This window comes from Puma concolor, chromosome B3, assembly GCF_028749965.1.
Source record: "Puma concolor isolate L17-30 chromosome B3, mPumCon1.1.hap2, whole genome shotgun sequence".
Lineage (NCBI taxonomy): Eukaryota > Metazoa > Chordata > Mammalia > Carnivora > Felidae > Puma > Puma concolor.
The window spans coordinates 29,287,449-29,310,464 of record NC_141672.1 but is presented as its reverse complement, the minus strand read 5'-3'; the positions used below and the strand labels follow the sequence as shown (position 1 = coordinate 29,310,464).

The window sequence follows — 23,016 nt, the reverse complement described above, 5'->3', positions numbered from 1 at the left end:
TGTAAGACCATATAGTAAGTGAAGAGAGCCAGAAACCAAACCCAGATGGTCTAATACCAGAGCCCACAGTTTTAACTACTAGGTCACCCAGGAAGGGTCACCTAGAATGACTCCAGGGAAAAATGGATTTGAGGGTGGGAAGAGAAGGTAGAGCAGAGAAGAATGATCAGAGATGAAGCTGGAAAGTTAGACTGGCATCAACATGCAAAAGTCTTACAGTAGTTTGATCTCCTTCCTATATACGACCAAGAACTTTTGATCTGTTTCCTGCCGGTTAGAACCAGAACTTCATTATATTTCCACGATCTGACCACTTCTGATCACTCAATGCTACCACCTTGGCCCAAGTCACCATCATCTCTCATGTGATTTACTCTGTCTTAACAGAGCTCTGCTTTTTAAAAAAAAATTTATTTATTTTTTAATGTTTATTCATTTTTGAGAGACAGAGAGAGAGCGAGCATGAGTGGGGGAGGGGCAGAGAGAGAGGGAGACACAGACTCCAAAGCAGGCTCCAGGCTCTGAGCTGTCAGCACAGAACCTGACGTGGGGCTCAAACTCACAAACCATGAGATAGTCATGATCTCATGAGCCAAAGTCAGATACTCAACTGACTGAGCCACCCAGGCACCCCAGAGCTCTGTTTAAAACAAAAAATTGTTTATGTATTTTGAGAGAGTGTGAGAGTGAGCACATGTGAATGCAATAGTGAGTGGGGGGAGGGGCAGAGAGAGAGGGAGACACAGATCCCAAAGCAGGCTCTGTGCTGTCAGCGCAGGGCTCGACTCAGGGCTCTATCCCAGAAACCGGGAGATCAGGACCTGAGCCAAAATCAAGTGTTGGATGCCTAACTGACTGAGCCACCCAGGTGCCCCAACATATCTCTGCTTTTACTTTCACTCCCCGAGAGCCTTTTTTTATTAAAAAAAAATTTTTTTAACGTTGATTTATTTTTTAAAGAGAGAGGCAGAATGTGAGCAGGGAGAGGGGCAGAGAAAGAGGGAGACACAGAATCTGAAGCAGGATCCAGGCTCTGAGCTGTCAGCACAGAGCCTGACATGGGACTCAAACTCATGAACCATGAGATCATGACCTGAGCCAAAGTTGGACACTTAACCAACTGGGCCACCCAGGTGCCCCACCTACAGTCTATTTTTAACAAGCAAATAAAGTCATCCTTTTAAAATGTTACATGTCTCCCCTCTGCAAAATCTAGCAGAGGCTTCCCATTTCCCCCAGAGTAGCAAGATTCCAACAAGTTTTCATGGATCCACCTGTTCTGCCTCCCTCCCTATTACCTCTCTCACCTTATCTAAGTTTTAATCTTACTCCCCCGCATCACAGACCTCTGCATGCTTACATGTCAAACATGCTCTGGCCTTAGGGCCTTTGCTATAGCTGTCCCCACTGTCTGAAATATACATCCACTTGATAAATTCCTACAACTCCTTCAAATCATTGTTCAAATGCTACTTTCTTATTGACACCTATCTTTAATATTAACTTCTCTCCCTCATGTGGCCTTACCTCTGCCTGCTTTCTCAATCCCCTTTACTCTGATCTTTTTTTTCCATAGCACTTATCACACTGTAACGTATTAGACAGCTTATATATTATGCTTATGCTTATTATGTGTGTTCCTCTAATGGAATATATGCTCCTAGAGAGAAGGAATATTTGTTTACTGATGTAGCCCAAGCACCTAGTGGAGTGTCCAAAGTTCTCAAAAGACACTGATAATAGGAAACTACAAAGTGACATAAGAAGGGAAAAATAATACTTTCATAGATTTGTAAGAGAATAAAATGAGATTTTAAGAGAATAAGATGAATACCTGATCTAGTAATAATGATTTGTTTTTAGGAGAAACTATAATTTTATTTTTCTGAATCTATTAATTCTATAGCTATATTGCTACACTGAATGTCAGTCTTTAACCACTGTTAAAATCTTGATAAACTGAAGTAATTTTCCAAAAAAAAAAAAAAAAAGAATCTAAAGGATACTAAACTACTAAACATTTACATTGTCCAAGTTTTATCAAACCAACAAATATTTAAGATGGTATACATTAGTTACCTACTGATGCATAACAGATAATCTCAAAACTTAGTTGCTTAAAACAATAATAAACATTTATTATCTCACAGTTTCTGTAGTCCAGGAATTTGAGAATTGGATAGTTCTGGCTCAGGGTCTCTCATGATACTGGAGTCAAGATGCAGGCTCCCCAGCCTGCAGTTAACTGAAGGCTTGAATGAAGCTGAAAACCCCACCTCCAAAACGGCTCACTCGATGGCTGTCAAGTTGATGCTGGTTGTTAGAAGGAAGCCTCAGTTGCTTCCAAGTGGACTCTCCAAAGAGCCTTGAATATCTTTACCACATGGTGGGTGGCTTCCTCCAGGGTGGGCAATCCAAGAGAGAACAAGGCAGAAGCAGTGATGTTTTTTAATGACTTAGCCCTGCAAGTCATATACTATCACTTCCCCCATATTCCACTGGTCATGCAGACCAACCTAATAAAACGTATGAGAGTGGGAATGCAAGTTGGTACAGCCACTCTGAAAAGAGAATGGAGGTTCCTCAAAAAACGAAAAATGGAACTACCCTACGACCCAGCAATTGCACTACTAGGCATTTATCCATGGGATACAGTTACACTGTTTCAAAGGGACACACGCACCCCCATGTTTATAGCAGCACTATCAACAATAGCCAAAGTATGGAAAGAGCCCAAATGTCCACTGATGGATGAATGGATAAAGAAGATGTGGTATATAAATATACAACGGAGTATTGCTCGGCAATCAAAAAGAATGAAATCTTGCCATTTGCAACTACGTGAATGGAACTGGAGGGTATTATGCTAAGTGAAATTAGTCAGTCGGAGAAAGACAAAAATCATATGACTTCACTCACATGAGGACTTTAAGAGACAAAACAGATGAACCTAAGGGAAGGGAAACAAAATAATATAAAAACAGGGAGGGGGACAAAACAGAAGAGACTCATAAATATGGAGAACAAACTGAGGGTTACTGGAGGGGTTGTGGAAGGGGGGATGGGCTCAATGGGTAAGGGGCATTAAGGAATCTACTCCTGAAATCATTGTTTCACTATATGCTAATTTGGATGTAAATTTTAAAAAATAAAAAATTAAAATAAAAAAAGAAATGTATGAGAGGATGGGCATGAATACTAGAAGGTGAGAATCATTGGGGGTCATCTTGGAGGCTACTGCAAGTTATAACCAGTATTTGCATAATATTTTGTGTTCAGCTTTTTTTCCTCACTTATACATATTTCTATCAACAGAGCTTACACACTTTAAAAACATTTTTTTAATGTTTATTTATTTTTGAGAGTGAGAGAGACAGAGTTTGAGCGGGGGAGGGGCAGAGAGAGAGAGAGACACAGACTCTGAAGCAGGCTCCAGGCTCTGAGCTGTCAGCACAGGGCCCAACGCAGGGCTCCAATCCACAAACCACAGGATCATGACCTGAGCCGAAGTTGGATGCTTAATTGACTGAGCCACCCAGGTGCCCTGACCTTATACACTTCTTGTTTGGAAAACTACATGTTATTCCAATAATATTAACTCTTCTTTTTTAAAATTTGTAAAAATGTTTACTTATTTTGAGAGAGAAGGAGAGAGCACATGCTGGAAGGGCAAAGAGAGAAGGAGAGAGAGAATCCCAAGCAGGTTCCACACTGACAGTACAGAGTCCAATGCGGAGTTCAATTTCACGAACCAGGAGATCATGACCTGAGCCAAAATCAAGAGTATAATGCTTAACTGATAGCCACCCAGGTGCTTTGCCTCATTTTTTTTTTTTTTTATGTTTATTTTTGAGAGAGACAGAGCATGAGCAGAGCAGGAGGAGGCGGAGAAAGAGAAGGGGACAGAGGGTGCAAAGTGGGCTCTGCCCTGACAGCAGTGAGCCTGGTGTGGGGCTCGAACTCCCAAACCATGAGATCATGACCTGAGCCAAAGTTGATACTTATAAGACTGACTGAGCCACCCAAGCGCTCCATTTCTTTTTTAAACGTTTATTTATTTCTGATAGAGGGCGTACAAGTGGGGGAGGGGCACAGACAGAGAGAGGGAGAGAGAGAATCCCAAGCAGGCTCCATGCTGTAAGCACAGAGCCCAACATGGGGCTCGATCTCACAAACCATGAAATCACATCCTGAGCCAAAATCAAGAGTCAGACACTTAACTGAGTCACCCAGGCGTCCCTCAATGATATGAACTCTTAAAAACTAAAAACAATAATGGACTTTTAGTTTCTCTGAAAATATCACATCCCACCACTTGATGCTTTCCATTGTTTCTGTTATAGTCCCAATATTTTACTTAACATCATTAAAGTCAGAAAAACTACAACTCATACAAACATCCTGCTTGTTCCTAAGGGTGAAAGGAATTTAAATACTTCAAAAAAGTCAAATATATTTAGGAAAGAGTAGGAAAAAAGCAAACAAGTCACTATATTTGTTAAAATTATAGGTATCCATTAATAACTGAATACTAAACCTAACAGTGAAATGAAATACTAAATCAAGGAAGGTATAAAGTGAAAATATTTATATTAACTTATATTGTTTAAATGTAAATATTTAAAAATATTTGTAACAAATTTCTTCATGCTATATACAGAAAGAAAATTTCTAATCAGACAATAGTAGCATTAATACTTAGGTACTGAGGAGATATTTGGTAGAAAGGGATAAGACTAACAACTGGCACAGATACAAAATCGACTGAAAAATTCTGTAACAAGCATTTTTCAAGTGTCAACAAAATAAAAAAGTTATTAAATAATCAAATTATATTAGATCCCTCCAAAAAGTAAGACCTGTATAACATAATAATAAACCATAATAAGAGCATGGAAACTACAAGAGGAGAGATTGGACAGGAGGAATTTTCCAACATAGGAGTTGTGCTGACAGAGGAGAGGAGTCTTGCCCCAAGGGCTCAGCTCAAATCTGACCACACTGTCCCAAGTGGATTCACAGATCAGAAGGGGGCGTTGAATGAGATCTTTTAAGGTCTCTCCAACCCTGAGATCAAACACTCCCAATGAATAAATTAAGATTGATACATTGGTAGTTACCAACAAATATAAAATTCTTTCCTATAAACAGATCACTTCTTTCTGTATTTTATTCCATTTTATTCAAAACATTATTAGACAAGTGTCAAACAGGCCCATTCTATACAATGAAACCATTTGGGTGTTATACCAAAATGAGATCAGGCAGTGCCTGACTTCATTCTTCATTGTTTCAGGCTTGACTTAGCTACGATAATCACTGCATGGGGAAAGCTGTTGCTCTTGCTGCCTCTTTCTTCACGAGTCACAGGCCTTTTCTTACCCATTCATTAAAGTGAAAAACCTTTAGATAGGAAGATACTACCAGTCAGGAGAGGGTTAATATTGTCCCAATGAGCAAATATATTGAAAACCTAAGGAAATAACTATCTCTGCCTTTGAACTCCTATCCATTGTGGGAGGCACTTATGTGCAGAAGAGTATCTGCAAGGATCAGTGCCCTTTGTCACTGTTTACACTGGAATTTGTGGGAAGGGAAGTGAAAACCTATTTTCCCTTTCTTACTATCAAATGAAAAATAGCTACTGCTTTAAAAACATTAAATCAAAATGAAAAAATGAGAAAGACTGAAATATTAAAGGATACCTTATATATAAAGCAAGGAATAGGACTTTCACATAAATACATTTCTTCCAAATGTGTCTGAGATGCTTCCCCTTTAAGTAACATTTTTATTTTAAAAATGTTTGCTACCAATATTTTTCTAAAATTTTTTTATGTTTTGAGAGAGAGCAAGTGTGAGTGGGGGAGGGGCAAGAGAGACAGAGAATCAGAATCAGTCTCTGAGCACTATCAGCATGAAGCCCCATCCCCATGTGGGGCTCGATCTCATGAACCATGAGATCATGACCTGAGCTGAAATCAAGAGTCCACCACTTAATCGACTGAGTCACGCAGCTGCCTCTGCTACAAATATTTCTCAAGTGACTTATGATTTAGGGTCATGATTATCATCAGCAGTTATATTTTTCTGTAAACTTGGGATGCCTCTAGGTGCTAGAGTTCTATAGGATTGTTTGCCTTTCTGCCACCAAACAGTCCCAGAATGCTATGCTTTTTGAGCTAGTTTCCCTGGACATGATGCTATGTTATCACTGATTAGTGTTGCCATGGGCCTGATTCCTTCAATAAACTGTCATCATGTAATATTTTAAAATCTTTAAAATCATGGGGATGTAAACCAGAAAGCCATAATTATTAGACTTTTATGTCAACTTATGCAAATGAGGGCCTAAAAGAAAAAGGGTTTGTGACAAAAGAATAGACTTTGTGACAGCGCTTTAGTGGCTCATAGATCCCTTTCCATTTACTGTAAGCTCTCAGCTAGGAACAGAAAGCAGAATGTACAGAAATCTGACCTATGAAAAAGTGGGGTATTACTTTATATTGGCTACTTACCAATATTTTCTTCTTCTTCTTCTGGACATTCCCTTGTTTCCTTCAACTAATGTGCCATTTTTTCAACCTGTAGAAGATGGACGTGGATAATCATAAGAGCAAAGTTCTCTCTTTTCTCTCATCAGCATGCTTATTTTTGATGCAATTATCTCTTTCCACACTTGTTTCCAACTATTCAGTCTTTGGAAACCAGATCACCATACTCATCACCTGACTTGCAGTTTAGCACTCTTGGGCTCTTTCTCCTCTTCCATACTTTCTTCTTATTCAAATTACAACCACAGCCACTCTTATAAAGTCACTTGTTTATAAAATCAGCAAAAGCCAAGGGAGGCAAGTCACACTCCCTCTAAAACGTAGTGTATATTTTTGTATAAATGTATGTGTGTAAATGTATGGGAGGCAGTGACTAAGGAGCTAATCCATAAAAAAAGTGGATAAAATCTAGCTTTGCACTTTGTCGAGTCTTTTTTTTGGCTGTAAAGAATTCAAGTAAGAAGTTGTATGGAGTGCCTGGGTGGCTCTGTCAGTTAAGTGTCAACTCTTGGTTTTGGCACAGGTCATGATCTCAGTTTCGTGGGTTCAAGCTCTGCATCAGGCTCTGTGCTGGCAGTGTGCAGAGCCTGCTTGGGACTCTCTCTCTCCCTCTCTCTCTGCCCTTCCCACACTTGCGTTGTTCTGTCTCTAAATAAATAAATAAATAAATAAATAAATATTTATTATAAATAAATTATAAACAAAAAAAATAAAGGTTTAAAAAACAAAACAAGTTGTGCGTTCCACAGTGTGATCAAGAGCAGCCACTTACTATACACGTATGAGTACATGGTTACAAGGGACCAAGCCAATCCTGGTCCGAGGTACATATCCACAAGAATTGAAGATAGGGACTCAAATATTTCTACACCAATGTTTCTAGAGCACTATTCACAACCACCAGAGGTGGAAACAATCCAAATGTCCATCAATAGATATGTAAATAAAACATGACCATATATCCAATAAAATTTTATTTATCTGTAAGAAGGAATGGGAAGGAATGGGGCACCTGGCTGGCTCAGTCAGAAAAGCATGCAACTCTTGATCTCGGGGTCATGAGTTCGAGCCCCACACTGGGTGTAGAGATTAGTTAAATAAACTTAAAAAAAAAAGCCAAGAATGAAATTCTGATTCATGCTACAAATATGAATGAATCTTAAAAACATTATGCTAAGTGAAAGAAGCCAGATACAAAAAGACATATATGATTCCAATTATACAAAATATCTAGACGAGGTAAATTCAGACAGACAGAAATTAGATTAGAGGTTATCAGGGATTGAGGGGAGGGGAGAATGAAGTTACTGCTTAACAAGTCCAGAGTTTCTGTTTAGGGTGATGACAGAGTTTTGGAAATAAGACAGCAGTGACGATTATAAAACACTGTGAAGATAATATCACTGAATTGAACACTTAGAATGGTTAAAATGGCAATTTTTATGTAATATATTTTACCACAATAAAAACTTTTTATTTTTAAAAAATTTTTAGTGTTTATTTATTTTGAGAGAGAGAGCTCACACGCACATGTGAGCAGGGGACAAGCAGAGAGAGAGAGAGAGAGGGAGAGAAAGAATCCCAAGCAGGTTCTAACACTCAATTCTTGGAGCCTGAGATGTGGCTCCATCCCAGGACAGCAAGATCATGACCTAAGCCAATATCAAGAGTCAGGTGCTTAACTTACAAACCACCCAGCTGCCCCGGTAAAAACTTTTTTTAAAAAAGCATATGGGAGGTGCCTGGCTTGCTCAGGCAGTAAAGCATGCAAGTCTTGATCTCAGAGTCATGAGCTCAAGCCCCACATTGGGCATAGATTACTTTAAAAAAAAAGGCAGATAGAACCAAATATAGGATCATAAGAGGAAAAACACTGGCTACTAGTTACTATTTTAGTGGAGCAACAGTTATTACACTTCATTCTTGGTATATCTCATGGGTACGCAGCCAATTACGATTTAAACTCTAAGGGTAGTACTGATACTCAGAATACATATTTAAGCTTTGAATTTATAAAGTATCTTCCATTCTTCCAGAAAGAGAAACTTACCTATGCAACATAAATCTGAAAATTATACATTCAAGAGAGGATTCAAACAAGGTTGAAAATATAGGGCCCCCAAAACAAAACGTTTTTAAGAAAGGTCTTCATACATTTTGTTGACTATAACTTAAAAACTTCCCCCAGTATGCTCTTGGAATCCAAGGATGGAATGAGTGGTATCTACTTATAAGCAATCTTGGGGCTCCTGGGTGGCTCAGTTGGTTGAGCATCTGACTTTGGCTCAGGACATGATCTTGTGGTTCGTGGGTTCAAGCCCCCCATTGGGCTTACTGCTGTCAGCCTGTCAGTGTAGAGCCCAATTCAGATTCTCTGTCCCCCCTCTGTCCCTTCCCTACTTGCGCTCTCCCAAAAATAAACACACACAAAAAAAAATTTAAACATGCAATCTTGACATTTCAATTAAGTTCTCCTTTTAAAAACACTTAATATTGTGTGTATGTCAATAAACTCAAAACAAGAGACACTTCAAACTGGCATCTCCAAATGCCCCCATTCCTTGGCACCCTTGTACCATATACATAGAGAGGGTTAAATAGACACTCTTATTTCCTTTTCTGTTAGTGGCATCACAGATTTCCTAATTCACAACTCAAAATCCTCATCATCTTTGAATTCTTCTCTCTTATACCTTCTATATTCCAACTATCATCAAGAACTGGTGATTTTTCCTTTACAGTATCTTTCTCATCTTTTTCTCTTGTTTACCTCCTAGTCCTCCTGTTAATATCTAAATTCTGGCCTTTATTACTTCAGACTTGGACTATTACAGCTTCTTAAATCGTCTTCCAATCACCGATGTCTCTGTTCTCAAATATATGCCAATGTTTTCCTAAAATGTTTTCATCATCTTCCCACTAGATTTTAAGCCACAGCATGTCAGGAATTCATTGACCTTTGAACACTATCCAACCTGGCATATATGTTTAACTAACCAATGTTTGTTGAATAAATACATAGTATCACAATACATAAATCACCTCATTTTCTTTTTTTCCTTGTTGATTTTTAGAGAAAGAGCACATGAGCAGGGAAGAGGAGCAGAGAGAGAGAGAGAGAGAGAGAGAGAGAGAGAGAGAGAGAGAGAGAAACTTAAGCAGGTTCCATGTTCAGTGTGAAGCCCAACTTGGGACTCAATCCCACAACCCTGTGATCATGACCTGAGCTGAAATCAAGAGTCAGATGCTCAACTGACTGAGCCACCCAGGCTCCCCTCCTCACTCTCTTTAAAACTTTCATTAATTTCCCACTATGTATTACAGAAGGCACAAACTCAAATACCTAAATACTTACTGGGGCCAAGCAGGAAATGTGAGTAAAGTTGCAAACCAACAGGAAGTGGTGGGGACAATGACAAACTAGAGAGTACATATCCTACCTACGCTGGCAGCTGCTTGCTGCTGCCACAATGAAAGATAGGTCCAGTACTTCCAGGTCTTCTGATTTTTCAAGATAAGCTGAAAGTACACATTTCTTTGTAGAATTTGGTTTTTAAATAGTGACAACTAATTCCATTTAAAAATTTAAAAAACCCAGAAGCCACTGTGCAGGCCAGGCAAAGCACATCTATGAGCCAAATCCAGCCATCAAGTTACAAGTTGGTGACTCTGCTCTGTAGGATAAAGGACAAACTCCCTAACATTTGAAGTCCATCACTGTGAACCCCAGGCTAACTTACCAAAGTCTTTTGCCCCTATTTTCATATAAGAACCCTCTGCTCTAGTCTAGCAGTTTTCAAACTTTAGGCTGTATCAGAATCACCTGGAGGGTTTGTTAAAACACAGACTGGTGGGCCTCACTGCCCGTTCTGATTCAGCATGTCTCAAGTATGGCCTGAGAACTTCCATTTCTAATCTGTAACAAGTTCCCAGGTGATGCTGATGCTACTTGTCCACGGACCACACTTTGGGAACCACTGCTCTAGTTAAACACTTCATTGTCTCTAATACACACTGAATTTTGCTCACATGATTCTACCTTTCCAGAAAGCCTTCCCTCTTCTTTTCAGCCCACCTCCTTCTGCAAACTTTCTCTGAATATGACAATCTTCCATACCACCAAATTCCTACAGCACTTATTGTCCATGCCACGTTCCCCTTATCCATCACTGCTTGGTGGTTTTTTGTTTTTTGTTTTTTGTTTTTTTTTTTATTGTTAACTGTTTGTATATAGGTGCCAGTGAAGTTTTGTACTCTCGGAGATCACTGTTTGGGTCACTACTTTATACACTCTTGGAGATCACTGTTCAGGTCACTACTTTATACACCTGACTGTAAGCCACTTGAAGGCTTGTAGCCCTCAAGCTATCAGGTAGCATGGTATACAAGTTGGTACTCATTAAACATTTCTCTTTAGGATTTTATTTTTAAGTTAGCTCTACATCCAATGTGGGGCTCAAACTTACAACATTGAGACCAAGAGTTACATGCTCTATTGACTGAGCCAGTGAGGCACCTCCTCCCTAAATGTTTCTTTCTTTTTAAAAAAAATTTTTTTAATCTTTATTTTTTTTTAATATGAAATTTATGGTCAAATTGGTTTCCATACAACAGCCAGTGCTCATCGCAACAGGTGCCCTCCTCAATGCCCATCACCCTCTTTATTTATTTTTGAGAGAGAGACACCATGTGAGCAGGGGAAGAGCAGAGAGAGAGGGAGACACAGAATCCAAAGCAGGCTCCAGGCCCTGAGCTGTCAGCACAGAGCCCGACGTGGGCCTCGAATTCACAAACTGTGACACCATGACCTGAGCCAAAGTCAGACACTTAACCGATTGAGCCAGTCAGGTGCCCCTCTTTTTTTTTAATGTTTGTTTATTTTTGAGAGAGAGAGAGAGAGAGAGCGCACAAGGAGGAGGGAGAGGGCGACACAGAATCCAAAGCAGGCTCCAGGCTGTGAGCTGTTAGCACAGAGCCCAATGCAGGACTCAAACCCACAAACTGTGAGATCATGACCTGAGCTGAAGTCAGATGCTTAATGGACTTAGCCACCCAGATGTCCCGTCACTAAACGTTTCTTAAATGAACATCTAACAGATCCATGAAATCAAAGTACAGATAAGTGAGCCTGAAATTTTGGTGTATTATTTTTCTTAGAGAACTTTTAGTCCTGTGTAATGGCTTTGTCAGAATGGACAACTAATAAAAATTGGATATTTTGCAAATAAATTGCCAGTGGTAATAATTCTGTAGCAACACATTTTGTATAAAAATAGAAGTCAATGGTAAAAAAAAAAAAAAACAACAAAAACACACAGATTTCAAAATTGGTAACAGTAAATATTTGATCTCAAGGATTCCTTATCCCCTGCAAGGATGCGAACTAGTCCACATCACAATATAATACCTATTTAATAGAATTCTGTATTTGTACAACGTGCAATAAAAAAGATGAAAGTAAGTCACTCCCCATGATATTCAAAAATACTCGTCAGTCACTTCAGACATAGTTTGGATAATATATTTACGCATGATTCTAAATGCTAAGTGAAAACAAAATCAAAAGCTGTTTGTTCACCTACTCACTTCCACCTAGAGTCACATCTGCTATCATGTGATTTCAAGGATGAATTAGGCGTATAAACTAGGGTCTTCAGGTTAAGCCAGAATAAAGCCACAGATGACTTTACAGAGTAAATCCTATTTGGGAACTACTAGAAGAAAAAATCAGAAATACCATATATTCTGATACATAGTCCTATGTTATTTGGCTTTTTTTTTTTTAACAACTCCACACTTGATATTACCATCAACAAGATAAAAGTTATCATTTGGTAAAGACAGAGAGTCCAATTCAGAAAGAAAAACAACAAAAACCACCCAGAAGTCTATGAAGTACATTTACAGCTTTAAGATAGCAGAGATGTTACCTTCTATCAGGATACTTGTCCTACCTACTAGGACCATAATGATCTTGTCTGCATGAGGATTCAGCCAAGACACTCCACACTTCTATGTTGAGTAGGTACTACGCAAACTGGGGGAAAAAGAATTGTAAAGCCAAATCAACAAAACATTAAGTGGACTATTCCAAGTTTTAAAAGCATTAGTATTCTAAAAACAAAGAAAATTTATTCAGCAAGATAATCCTGAAACTTCACAGTAAACCTACCAGAAATTATGGAATACTACCAGATTAATTGCTAAATAGCAACTTCCTACTCTACTATCTGTATCGTCAGATGTTTCTTACTAATAGATGACTGAATAACATCAAGTTCTTTGGCAGAGAATGCGGAGGTTCAGAAGACTCTAGACCCACTTCTACTGTAGTATAAATATAGGCCTTTCTCTTAGCCATATTCATATCACAACAGTTTTAACTACAAATCAAACTTATGGTCAATAAAAATGTATGATTAAATAACTACAAAGTGCATGCAATTAAAGTATGTGTCTATCAAGAAATCTCATTACAATCAAATTTTCATTTTATAAATGAGTCTATAGGCCTGTGTTCAAACAAGGAAAGTCTTGGACTGACTTGCGTATTGTACAGTAACCAATTTTTAGAATGAATTCCAAATATACAGCCCATGATAGAAGATGCCCTAACCTCTGTTTTCTGCCAGTTATCAATAGGGTACATCTTCAGAACCTTAGACAAAAACTCATCATAACTTTATGAATTCCATATCAGAGGAAACCCCTTCAATGCATGGTGATTCCACCAAGGACCCATCAGAGTGAGGCATACAAACAGAAAATGCACCAGAAATACAGTAAGCTACCAAAGGGCAGGGGGTGGAGGGTTGGGCAAAACAAGTGAAGGGGAGTGGGAGACTCAGGCTTCCAGTTATGCAATGAATAAATCATGGGAATGAAAGGGACTTAGGGAATAAGTTAAGGCATAGGAAATATAGTCAATGATACCGTAATAGCACCATAGTGACTTATGGTAGCTACATTTGTGGTGAGCATAACGCATAGAGAAAATGAATCACCTGAAACTAACGTAGCACTGCAAGTCAACTATACTCAAAAACAAAAAAGAGAGAGAGAAAGCTAAGATGTTAACACACAGTAAGTCTAAAAAGATTTTCAGGGCCCCTGGGTGTCTCAGCCGATTAAGCGTCTGACTTTAGCTCAGGTCGTATCTCACAGTTTCTGAGTTTGAGCCCGCCTCCCCCCCCCCCCCCCCCCCCCCCCCCCCCCCGCCCACTGGGCTCTGTGCTGACAGCTCAGAGCCTGGAGCCTGCCTCGGATTGTCTCCCTCTCTCTCTGCCCCTCCCCCGCTCACACTCTTGTCTCTCTCAAAAATAAAAACATTACAAAAAAATTCTTAAAAGGGGCGCCTGGGTGGCTCAGTCGGTTGAGCGTCCGACTTCAGCTCAGGTCGCGATCTCACGGTTCGTGAGTTCGAGCCCCGCGTCAGGCTCTGGGCTGATGGCTCAGAGCCTGGAGCCTGTTTCCGATTCTGTGTCTCCCTCTCTCTCTGCCCCTCCCCCATTCATGCTCTGTCTCTCTCTGCCTCAAAAATAAACATTAAAAAAAAAATTTAAAAAAATTCTTAAAAGATTTTTAGCGCTTATTGCAAATCAGCATGTTCCCTCTATCCACACAATTCAAAAACAAATTACATAATCAAAGAGGAAAAAAAAAAAAAAAAGGAGGGGGACATTAGGCCAAAGACCCCTGGAAGAGGTGTAGGGAATAAGTTCTCCCTAAAGATATGGAGAGGGAAGATGTACAAAGAAGTCTTAAAAGAAACTTTAAATTCAATTTGAAATGAAGAATGACGCAGAGCAGAGCTTCTGCAAATTTCCTAACCGTTGTCTTGGCACCCAGAGTTCCGATCGTCCTCAAAGACTAACTCTCACTGAATGAAGGCATAATTACAAAGGTCCTCTGAAAAAGGAGAACAATACTTTTGAGTACTCCTTTTCATTCGTGTGCCCAGGGGAAAAAAACACCAAAAGGCAAGAGGTTCCAACTTTAGGCAACCTGCAGAAAAGGGGGCTGCGGACGAGTCAAGCATCAGCAAAAGGGAATCAAGGGCTGTTCTGGGTGGGCAGCCTCGGGCACATGGAACGGAATGGGGCGGAGGGCCTGCCCCCCCGAGCTCTCCTCGTGGCCCCGCCGCCTCTCCCACCCCAGCTGACAGCACTTTTCTCCTCGCGGGAGCCTCTCCCACCCCAGGTGACAGCACTATGCCAGCCTCACTCCCCACCACCGCCCTGGGAAAAGTCCTCAACGGCCTCATCGAAACGTGTTTGGCCTCGGAAGTCCGCCGGATGCGCCGTCCCTTACATAATTAGCCAGAGTTAGAAGCCAGGAGTGGGATAAGGAAACCAAGAGTCAGGGCAGCTTCGGGAGAGGCTGAGGCGGCGCAGGCGGCTGCAGCCACGCTGGCTGTGGTGTGAGGCAAGGGACGGACGCGCCTGCAGGACGCGAAACGCTGTAAAGCCGACGCGGGGTGGCGCTCGGAACACCGCGGCGGGGAAGCCAGGCCCGCAGGGAAGCAAGCCTCCTGAGGTGAGGGCGCAACGACCGTCGCGCCGCCGGAAACGCCCGGCCTGCAGGACGCCACGCCGCTGCCCCGGACGGGCCCGCTTCGAGCCCCCTCTAGGCCACCCAGCCCCTTCCCGGGGCCGACTCTAGCGCCTCTGCGGCCCGCACACTCACCGCGCGCGCGCGCGCCGCTCGGCGCGGCCGCCCGCCCTCCACACGACCTCCGCCCCGCCCCCCCCCGCGCCCGGCCCGCAGACGGGGCCCGTTTGCGGCGGCGGCGTCGGGGCTACGTCACGGGCGCGTGCGCTCTCCGCGCGCACTGGCAACGGCTGCGGCGGAACGTTACCCGCTTGGCGTGCTGGTTTCCTTAGAAACGGAGCCGGCCAGGCGGCGGCAGAGAAACGTCGGTTACAGTGGGGTCCCTGGTGAAGCCAAGATGCCGTCTAAGGGAAAGGACAAAAAGAAAGGCAAGAACAAAGGCAAAGACAAGAAGTAAGGAGAGGCCACCCGGGGTTCCTGTCTCCCTGGGCCTACCCTCCGATGATTCGGAGCTGGGAGCCGCCTGCACGCTGAGGCTGGCCAGCTGGCTAACTGCCGTCCTCTTGCTCTCCCCGCTTCTGAAAAGGACAGCCCGCATTGTTCAGAAATTCCCCAAATGCATGCCAAACCATACTGCTCCAACCTAGACAATGGAATGTGAGATTTGGGACGCTGAATAATTTAGACACAGCCTCTGCCTATGAGTAATACGTTAACGGTGGAAGCAGATACATTCCCAAAGAATACAGTATAAGACCAAATGAACTAGGTGGGTGCTACTGGAGAGAAAAAGATCTGGGAATGAGGAGGAAGGATTGGTTCTGACACTAGAAGTGAAGGTCAAACGTCAGAATAACATTTCTTGGTATATTGAAGGTCCTCCAGACCAGCGCTGTCCAATAGGGTAGTGATCAGCCATTTGTGGCTACTAAACTAAAATTAATTAAAATTAAAACTTCAGATCCTTAATTGTATTGGCTACATTTCATATGCTCAGTAGGCTACTGGTGACTGTTTTGGACCGCCTAGGTATAGTACATTTCCATCACGACAGAAACTTCTATCAGACTGTATTGCTTTAGAACAGTGGTTCTCAACTGGGGGCGATTTTGGCTCCCAGGGGACATTTGGCACTATTCTAGAGACATTTTTGGTTGTCACATCTAGGGATGTGTGCTACCGGCATCCAGTGGGTAGAGATCAAGGATACAGTTAAACATCCTGCAGTGCCCAGGCCAACTCCCACCTGCACCCCAAACAAAGAATCATTTGGCTTAGGATGTCGGTAGTGCCGCGACTAGGAAGCCCTGCTCAAGCCTATAAGCTTCTCTTGGGACGCCTGGGTGGCTCTGTCAGTTAAGCGTCTGACTTTGGCTCAGGTCATGATCTCATGGTTTGTGAGTTCAAGCCCCACATCAGGTTCTGTGCTGACAGTGCAGAGCCTGCTTGAGGTTCTCTCTCCCTCTGTCTCTGCCCCTGCCTTTCTCACACTTTCTCTCTCTCTCACAATAAATAAATAAATGAAATGAAAAATGAAAGACTATAAGCTTCTCTAGAATGGGCACTTAGCATTATTCCCATATCTCCAGCTCCTAGCAAAAAGTCTAAAACATAGTGGATGCTTATTATTTGTTAAATAAAAAAAATTAAGGTGTCTGCCTGTGTATACTGCAACTTGAATCTTTCCTTTTTTCCATGGGAGCTATGCTCTGGGTTTGTTTTGTGTGTGTTTTTGTTTTTTGTGTTTTGTCTTGCCCCTAGCCTGAGAGATCTCTGCTTTGTTGTTGAGAATATCTTGAACATCTAGAGAATCTCTGAGTGATTGAAGTAGTTCCTTGGGGCTTTTGAAGGATTCCTTTTGGTTCAAAGGAAAACCTAAAAGATTTGACCAAATAGGGTAATTGTTCAGATTTCCCCAAACTGATCAGAATGCCTGAAGTAGGTATTGCTCTAGCAGGCTTGGAGTTGCTGCTGGATTGCCACTAGATCTGTTGAGTGACTCTACTGGTTCATTGGAATCATACATGGTGTCTAGCATCACTATGTATGGGACCATCAGGGAATCCCCCAAACTTGTAAAGTTTATGTGTACTCAGTACAGAAAGTTTAGGAAATGTGGGTAGTCAAGGCGGAAAACAAAAATCACTTGTAACCCCAGTATCCGAAGATAACCACTAATATCCTTTGGGATATTCTTTTTCTTCTTTATAAAATGATAGCCCACAGTACCTATTTACTTGTAGCTCCCCCACTCCATGTATTAATATAAGTATTCTTCTGCAGTGTTATTTTTTTCTTTTTTACATAATTGCACAGTCTAGTACATTTTAAAAGTGCCAAGGGATGGGACGCCTGGGTGGCTCAGTTGGTTGAGAGTCAACTTTTGATTTCGGCTCAGGTCATGATCCCAGGGTCATAGGATCCAGCCCCATGTCGGGCTCCGTGCTGAGCATCAAGCCTGCTTAAGATTCTGTCCCTCTGCCCCTCTCCCCTGCTCACATGCACGCGTGCTCTCTCTCAAACAAAATTTAAAAATTAAAAAAAAAATAGGGACGCCTGGGTGGTTCAGTTGGTTAAGCGTCCAACTTCCACTCAGGTCATGATCTTGCAGTCTGTGAGTTCAAGCCCTGCATTGGGCTGTTTGCTGACAGCTCAGAGGCTGGAGCCTGCTTCAGAGTCTGTGTCTGCCTCTCTCTATGCCTCTCCCCCTCTTGCGCTCTGTCTCTCTCGCTCAAAAATAAAATAAACATTACAAAAAAGATTTTTAATAAATAAAAATGCCAAGGGCTTATCGCATTCTCAAATTCTTGGAACTCACTAGCATATGTTTTCTATTTTTGACCATGCATCTACAGTACATCTTTCAGCAATGAGAAATATTGAGAGTAACAGACCTCTTATTCCTTGGATTTTTCCATGACTCAATTTGAGAAATACTGCTTTGTTTTTACAGTCAGTATTAGTGATTCTCTTATGAGAAATCCTATCTGCATCAACTGTTCTGTGCAGCTTAGACCTGATAACCTTCAGGAAGCAACTGGATGATTATAGCAAGGCAATCTATCCCTACTGCCTAAATCATGTTGGAAAGGGAGGTCAAAGCTATAACAAGCTAGGGAGTTGGAGGTGGGGCTGGCCTTAATTTGGAGAGAACAGTGGGACTGGAAAAGAATGGAGAACCAGGAGTAGGGGGTTGGGGATGGAGGGTGATAGTATAGAAAGGTCCACATATACCTATATATGAAAATATTTAGAGTTCAAATACTGAAGTCTTTTTTTTTTTAAGTTTATCTTGAGAGAGCACGTGTGAGCACACACACAAGTGGGGGAAGGGTAAAGAGGGGGTGAGAGAGAGAATCTCAAGCAGGCTCTGCACTTGGTCAGAGCAGCACCCAATGCAGGGCTTGAAACCATGAACCTTGAGATCATGATCTGAGCTGAAATCAGGAGTCTGATGCTTAACTGACCAAGCCACCCAGGCGCCCCCAGGTGAAGTCTTACTTATTATCTGAATATTTATATATCCAGTGCCTACTATATATAAGGAATATTGTTTTGTTATTCCTTGTACAACAAATCTTTGCTTTGAAAACTCTCCTTTAATCTTTGAAGGCATAGATTAATCACCTTAATCTTGAAGCCATACTTTATTATTATTATTTTTTAATTCCCTCTTTACCTCTGTATAACGATTATGGTTTGTTTCTCAACCATCCTTGAAGCCTGGTGCATGTGACACCAGCTGATAAAAGTATTTAACATACTTGTTCAAGTGACTTGATCTTTTGTCAAAGGCCCAGCCAGAAAATCCCCCCAAAAAACAACCTACAACTCAACCAAAACTAGGTTTGGGGTGGGTGGAAGATTACAGAACAAGGGACTTAGAGTTATAGTTACACTATGCGTGTATCATCATAAAGAAGGGGAACTAAGGTAATGGATTTGCAGTACAAGAATCAAGGTCTAAAACTGGGTGAGTAGGAATAGAAAAGACCGTTCAAATATGAGAAAAAGGAGTAAGGGGCACCTGGGTGGTTCAGTCAGTTAAGCAACTGATTCTTGGTTTTGGCTCAGGTCAAGATCTCACAGTTCATGAGTTCTCCCACCCTCTCTCTGCTCCTCCCCCACTCACACTGTCTCTGTCTCTCTTAAAATAAATAAATAAACTTAAAAAAATTTTTTTTAAGTAAATGAAAAGATATGGAAGATTTATGAAATGAATTTGACTTACCATGTCTTTCTTCTTTGTTTTTTCAGTCTCTCAGAGTTATGCTCCAAAGCTCCCCTCTTCCAAGAAGAGTCACCCAATTAACTCCCTTATCAAGCAAATGTGTATTTCCTATTAACTCATTTATCCAACAATATTTGCTTATATGTGCCAGGCAATGCCAAGCAAAACAAAAAGTAATAAAGAGAAAGGTATAATTCTAATAGAGTAACTGTTATATGCTCTCAATGTCCTCTTCCCACGCAGGAAGATAATAAAAGCTGATGAATCTGCAGTGGACAGAGCCAAGGCCAGTGCCTCCCTCTGGGAGGCCAGGCTGGAAGTCACAGAACTCTCGAGGATTGAGTATCGTGATACTTCACGGAGACTGGCAAAAAGTAATGAGGAGTTAAAGAAACAGCAGTATAAAATGGAGAAAGACACAATGTCTGTATTAAGTTACCTGAAGAAGCAGGATCAGGAGAAAGATAATATGGTATGTAGGTAGAAATCCTCCTGAGCCTCAATAACTACCTCTATTATACTTGAAGCAGGATGCTAGTTCTTTTTTTTTTTTTTTACTTTATTTATTTATTTAAATCACATTTTTTTAATTAAAAAAAAATTTTAACATTTATTCATTTTTGAAAGGCAGAGACAAAGTGTGAATGGGGGAGGGGCAGAGAGAGAGGGAGACACAGAAACAGAAGCGGCCTCCAGGCTCTGAGCTATCAGCACAGAGCCCGATGCGGGGCTCGAACTCATGGACTGTGAGATCATGACCTGAGCCGAAGTCGGCCACTTAACTGACTGAGCCACCCAGGCGCCCCTAAATCACATTTTTTAAATATATAATTTATTGTCAAATTGGTTTCCATACAACACCCGGTGCTCATCCCAACAGGTGCCCTCCTCAATGCCCATCACCCACTTTCCCCTCTCCCCCACCCCCCATCAACCCTCAGTTTGTTCTCAGTATTTAAGAGTCTCTTATGGTTTGCCTCCTTTCCTCTCTGTAACATTTTTTTTCTCCCTTCCCCTCCCCCAGGGTCTTCTGTTAAGTTTCTCAGAATCCACATATGAGTGAAAACATATGGTATCTGTCTTTCTCTGCCTGACTTATTTCAGGATGCTATTTCAAAATGACTTTACTATTAGAATTGGCTGTTATTTTCAGCCCTTGTCCTGTTGTTTTCTTGTCTGAAACAAAGATTGATGGTCATAAGGGAACATTAAGATCCATTTTATTTTAAGAAGAAGAACATATGACCTATGTGTTTTTGATATTGATAAATACTTTTAATGATTTGTAGAGGAATTCACCTTTAATCCGTGATCACATGATTATGAACCCAGCAAGTTGAATCTCCTTTTTTTAGCCAGTTGAATCTTGAATTTATCTTTCTGTACTCTAAGTGTTGAGGGTAAAGCTACTATTTTAGATCTGGAAGCAAAAGGGAAGGGAACCAATATTTTGGAGCCCCTATTTTATGCCAGGCACTATGCTAGGAAGTTTACCTCTTTTATCTCATTAAGGACTTTTAACAACTGCATGTAGCTACAATATTGTCATTCTCGTTTTACAAATTGACTCTCAGAAAGGTAACTTGCCCAAAGTCACACAGCTAGTAGGTGTTAAAGTGGAATTTAGGTGTAATTCCAAATTCTTCTCTTTCCCATTTGCCTCTATGAGCCCCATGGAGACCTAAGGGAATCTCTACCATGCTGAGGATGGTGTGCTCATTCCCATGTATGGTTTTGTACTTTAACTATTGATCATGCATTCTCAACATATTTTTTTTTTTACTCAACATCATGTTTTTGTGGTATATTCATTAAAATCACCTGATTCAGTTTATTTTGTAAAAATTTATATTGGGGCACCTGGGTGGCTCAGTCACTTAAGCACCTGACTTCAGCTGGGGTCGTGATCTCATGGTTTGTGAGTTCAAGCTTCTTGTCAGGCTCTGTACTGACAGTTCAAAGCCTTTAGCCTGCTTCGTATTCTCTGTCTCCTCTCTCTGCCCCTCCCCTACTCAGGCTCTGTCTTTCTCTTTCTCAAAAATAAACATTAAAAAAGTAAAAAATAAAAGAATGAAAATTTATAATGAGCATGCTTTATTTTTTCTTTAATTCTTATCTGCTTTGTAATATTCCAGCAAATAAATAAACCAAAACTTATTTATCCGTACCCACTGTGAGTCAGACTCCCATTTTTTCATTATTACAAATAGACTTTCAGTGAATATTCTTGTGGATGTCTGCTTGTGTCCATGATGGAGAGTTTCTCTAGAGTAGACACTTAGAAGTTAAATTACTACATTATGAGGTTATGCATTGTTTCAGCTTCACAGGAGTTTAAATTGAGCTCCAAAGGGGTTATACCAATTTATGCCGTCACAAGTGATGTATTAGAGTGAGGTCCTGTTTGACCACGTTTTTGTCAAAACTTGATATGTTACTTAGTTTTTGTTCAGTTTTACAGGTGTAAATTGATATCTTGTTTTAATTTATATTTTCCTGATTATTAGTCATTTGAGCATCTTTTATATGATCCTTCACTCATTCTTAATTGTTTATGCATTTGCTTCAGTACACATTGGAATTAATGCTGGTGTGATGCAAAACTTGGCTCCAGCATAAGGATGACATACAAATTCATGCCTCATTTCATAGCTTTTTCAAATACCACCTTTGCAGTGACACCTTTCCTCACTACTCTCCTTAAAGTTAAAAACAACCTCCCTTGTTTTTTCTCTGTAATATTTACTATCTTCTGTCATATTATATGTATGATAATTATATATTTGTTTATTGTCTCTTTTTCTGATTAGAATGAAACCTCACAGAAGTAAAGAATTTGGGGGCTTTTTTTCTTCCTCAATGCTACATCTCCAGCATGTAGTGTAGGCCTAGCAAATAGTAGGCATTCATTAAAATATTTTTGCATGCATGAATGAATGGCTTGTGACTATACTGATACTTTGAAAAAATTAATAACAATCAAAACTAAGTTCAAGATGATAGTGAAAGCCATTACAGAAAGACTACTGAACATTTGTCTTGATTTTATATATTAATTTTTTATGCATTACTGTCATTTTTTTTACCTTCTTTCATAGGCAACTTCCATTTTTAAAATTACTTTCATTAGTAGGTATTAAAATTGTCTTCTATAAAGTATTATTCTAAAATAAGTTTTTAGGTCAAATAATTTTCCAAATTCATTACATAGACGCTTTGTGGCCTGCATTAGCTAACTGATACTGATTTGTGAGTATCATTTATATTTCCTGATTTTCATCTGCCTTTGTGTATCAGAGGTTAGCATCTGGCTATAGCAAATAACATAATTTTCTCACAATTATGGTTGACTACTGAAACCAAAGAGACTACCTTGGGAGGAAGAAGTATAGTAGATTCAATATATCCTAGTTAAGTAGCTCTCCTATAGTTTTGTTACTCATTCTGCCATATCCTAGAAATGTGTCATTAAGCTTTATATAAACTGTCTATAATCTTATTTCATGTTAATTATAGAAATAATAGAAATGAGGGGTGTCTGGGTGGCTCAGTCAGTTGAACGACCAACTCTTTTTTTTTTTTTTTTTAGTGTTTTTATTTATTTTTGAAGGAGAGACAGACAGAGCATGAGCGGGGGAGGAGCAGAGAGAGAGGGAGACACAGAATCCGAAGCAGGCTCCA

At 40.6% G+C, this 23,016-nt stretch overlaps 2 protein-coding genes across 13 annotated transcripts in view; one reads left to right on the top strand and one right to left on the bottom strand.

Moving 5' to 3' along the window:
* ENTPD5 (ectonucleoside triphosphate diphosphohydrolase 5 (inactive)) overlaps positions 1 to 15,431 on the bottom strand; it is a 48,632-nt gene extending 33,201 nt beyond the window's left edge. For 3 of the 7 annotated variants that reach the window (XM_086709295.1, XM_086709300.1, XM_086709298.1), the window contains exons 1-3: positions 15,240 to 15,314; positions 12,485 to 12,591; positions 6,519 to 6,585 (exon numbers count right to left, since the gene is read on the bottom strand). The gene's annotated coding sequence lies outside the window, so the exon portion shown is untranslated. Of the gene's footprint in view, positions 1 to 6,518; positions 6,586 to 12,484; positions 12,592 to 14,864; positions 15,194 to 15,239; positions 15,316 to 15,411 lie in introns of those variants that run through there. The other 4 variants (XM_086709305.1, XM_086709304.1, XM_086709297.1 and 1 more) reach the window with 3 other exon arrangements.
* Positions 15,352 to 23,016, top strand: part of BBOF1 (basal body orientation factor 1) — a 48,919-nt gene continuing 41,254 nt past the window's right edge. For 4 of the 6 annotated variants that reach the window (XM_086709289.1, XM_086709287.1, XM_086709288.1 and 1 more), the window contains exons 1-2: positions 15,362 to 15,557; positions 19,579 to 19,807. In XM_086709289.1, the coding sequence (XP_086565415.1) occupies positions 15,502 to 15,557; positions 19,579 to 19,807 (285 nt within the window). In that variant the 5' untranslated portion in view covers positions 15,362 to 15,501. Of the gene's footprint in view, positions 15,558 to 19,578; positions 19,808 to 23,016 lie in introns of all 6 variants that reach the window. The other 2 variants (XM_086709291.1, XM_086709290.1) reach the window with 2 other exon arrangements.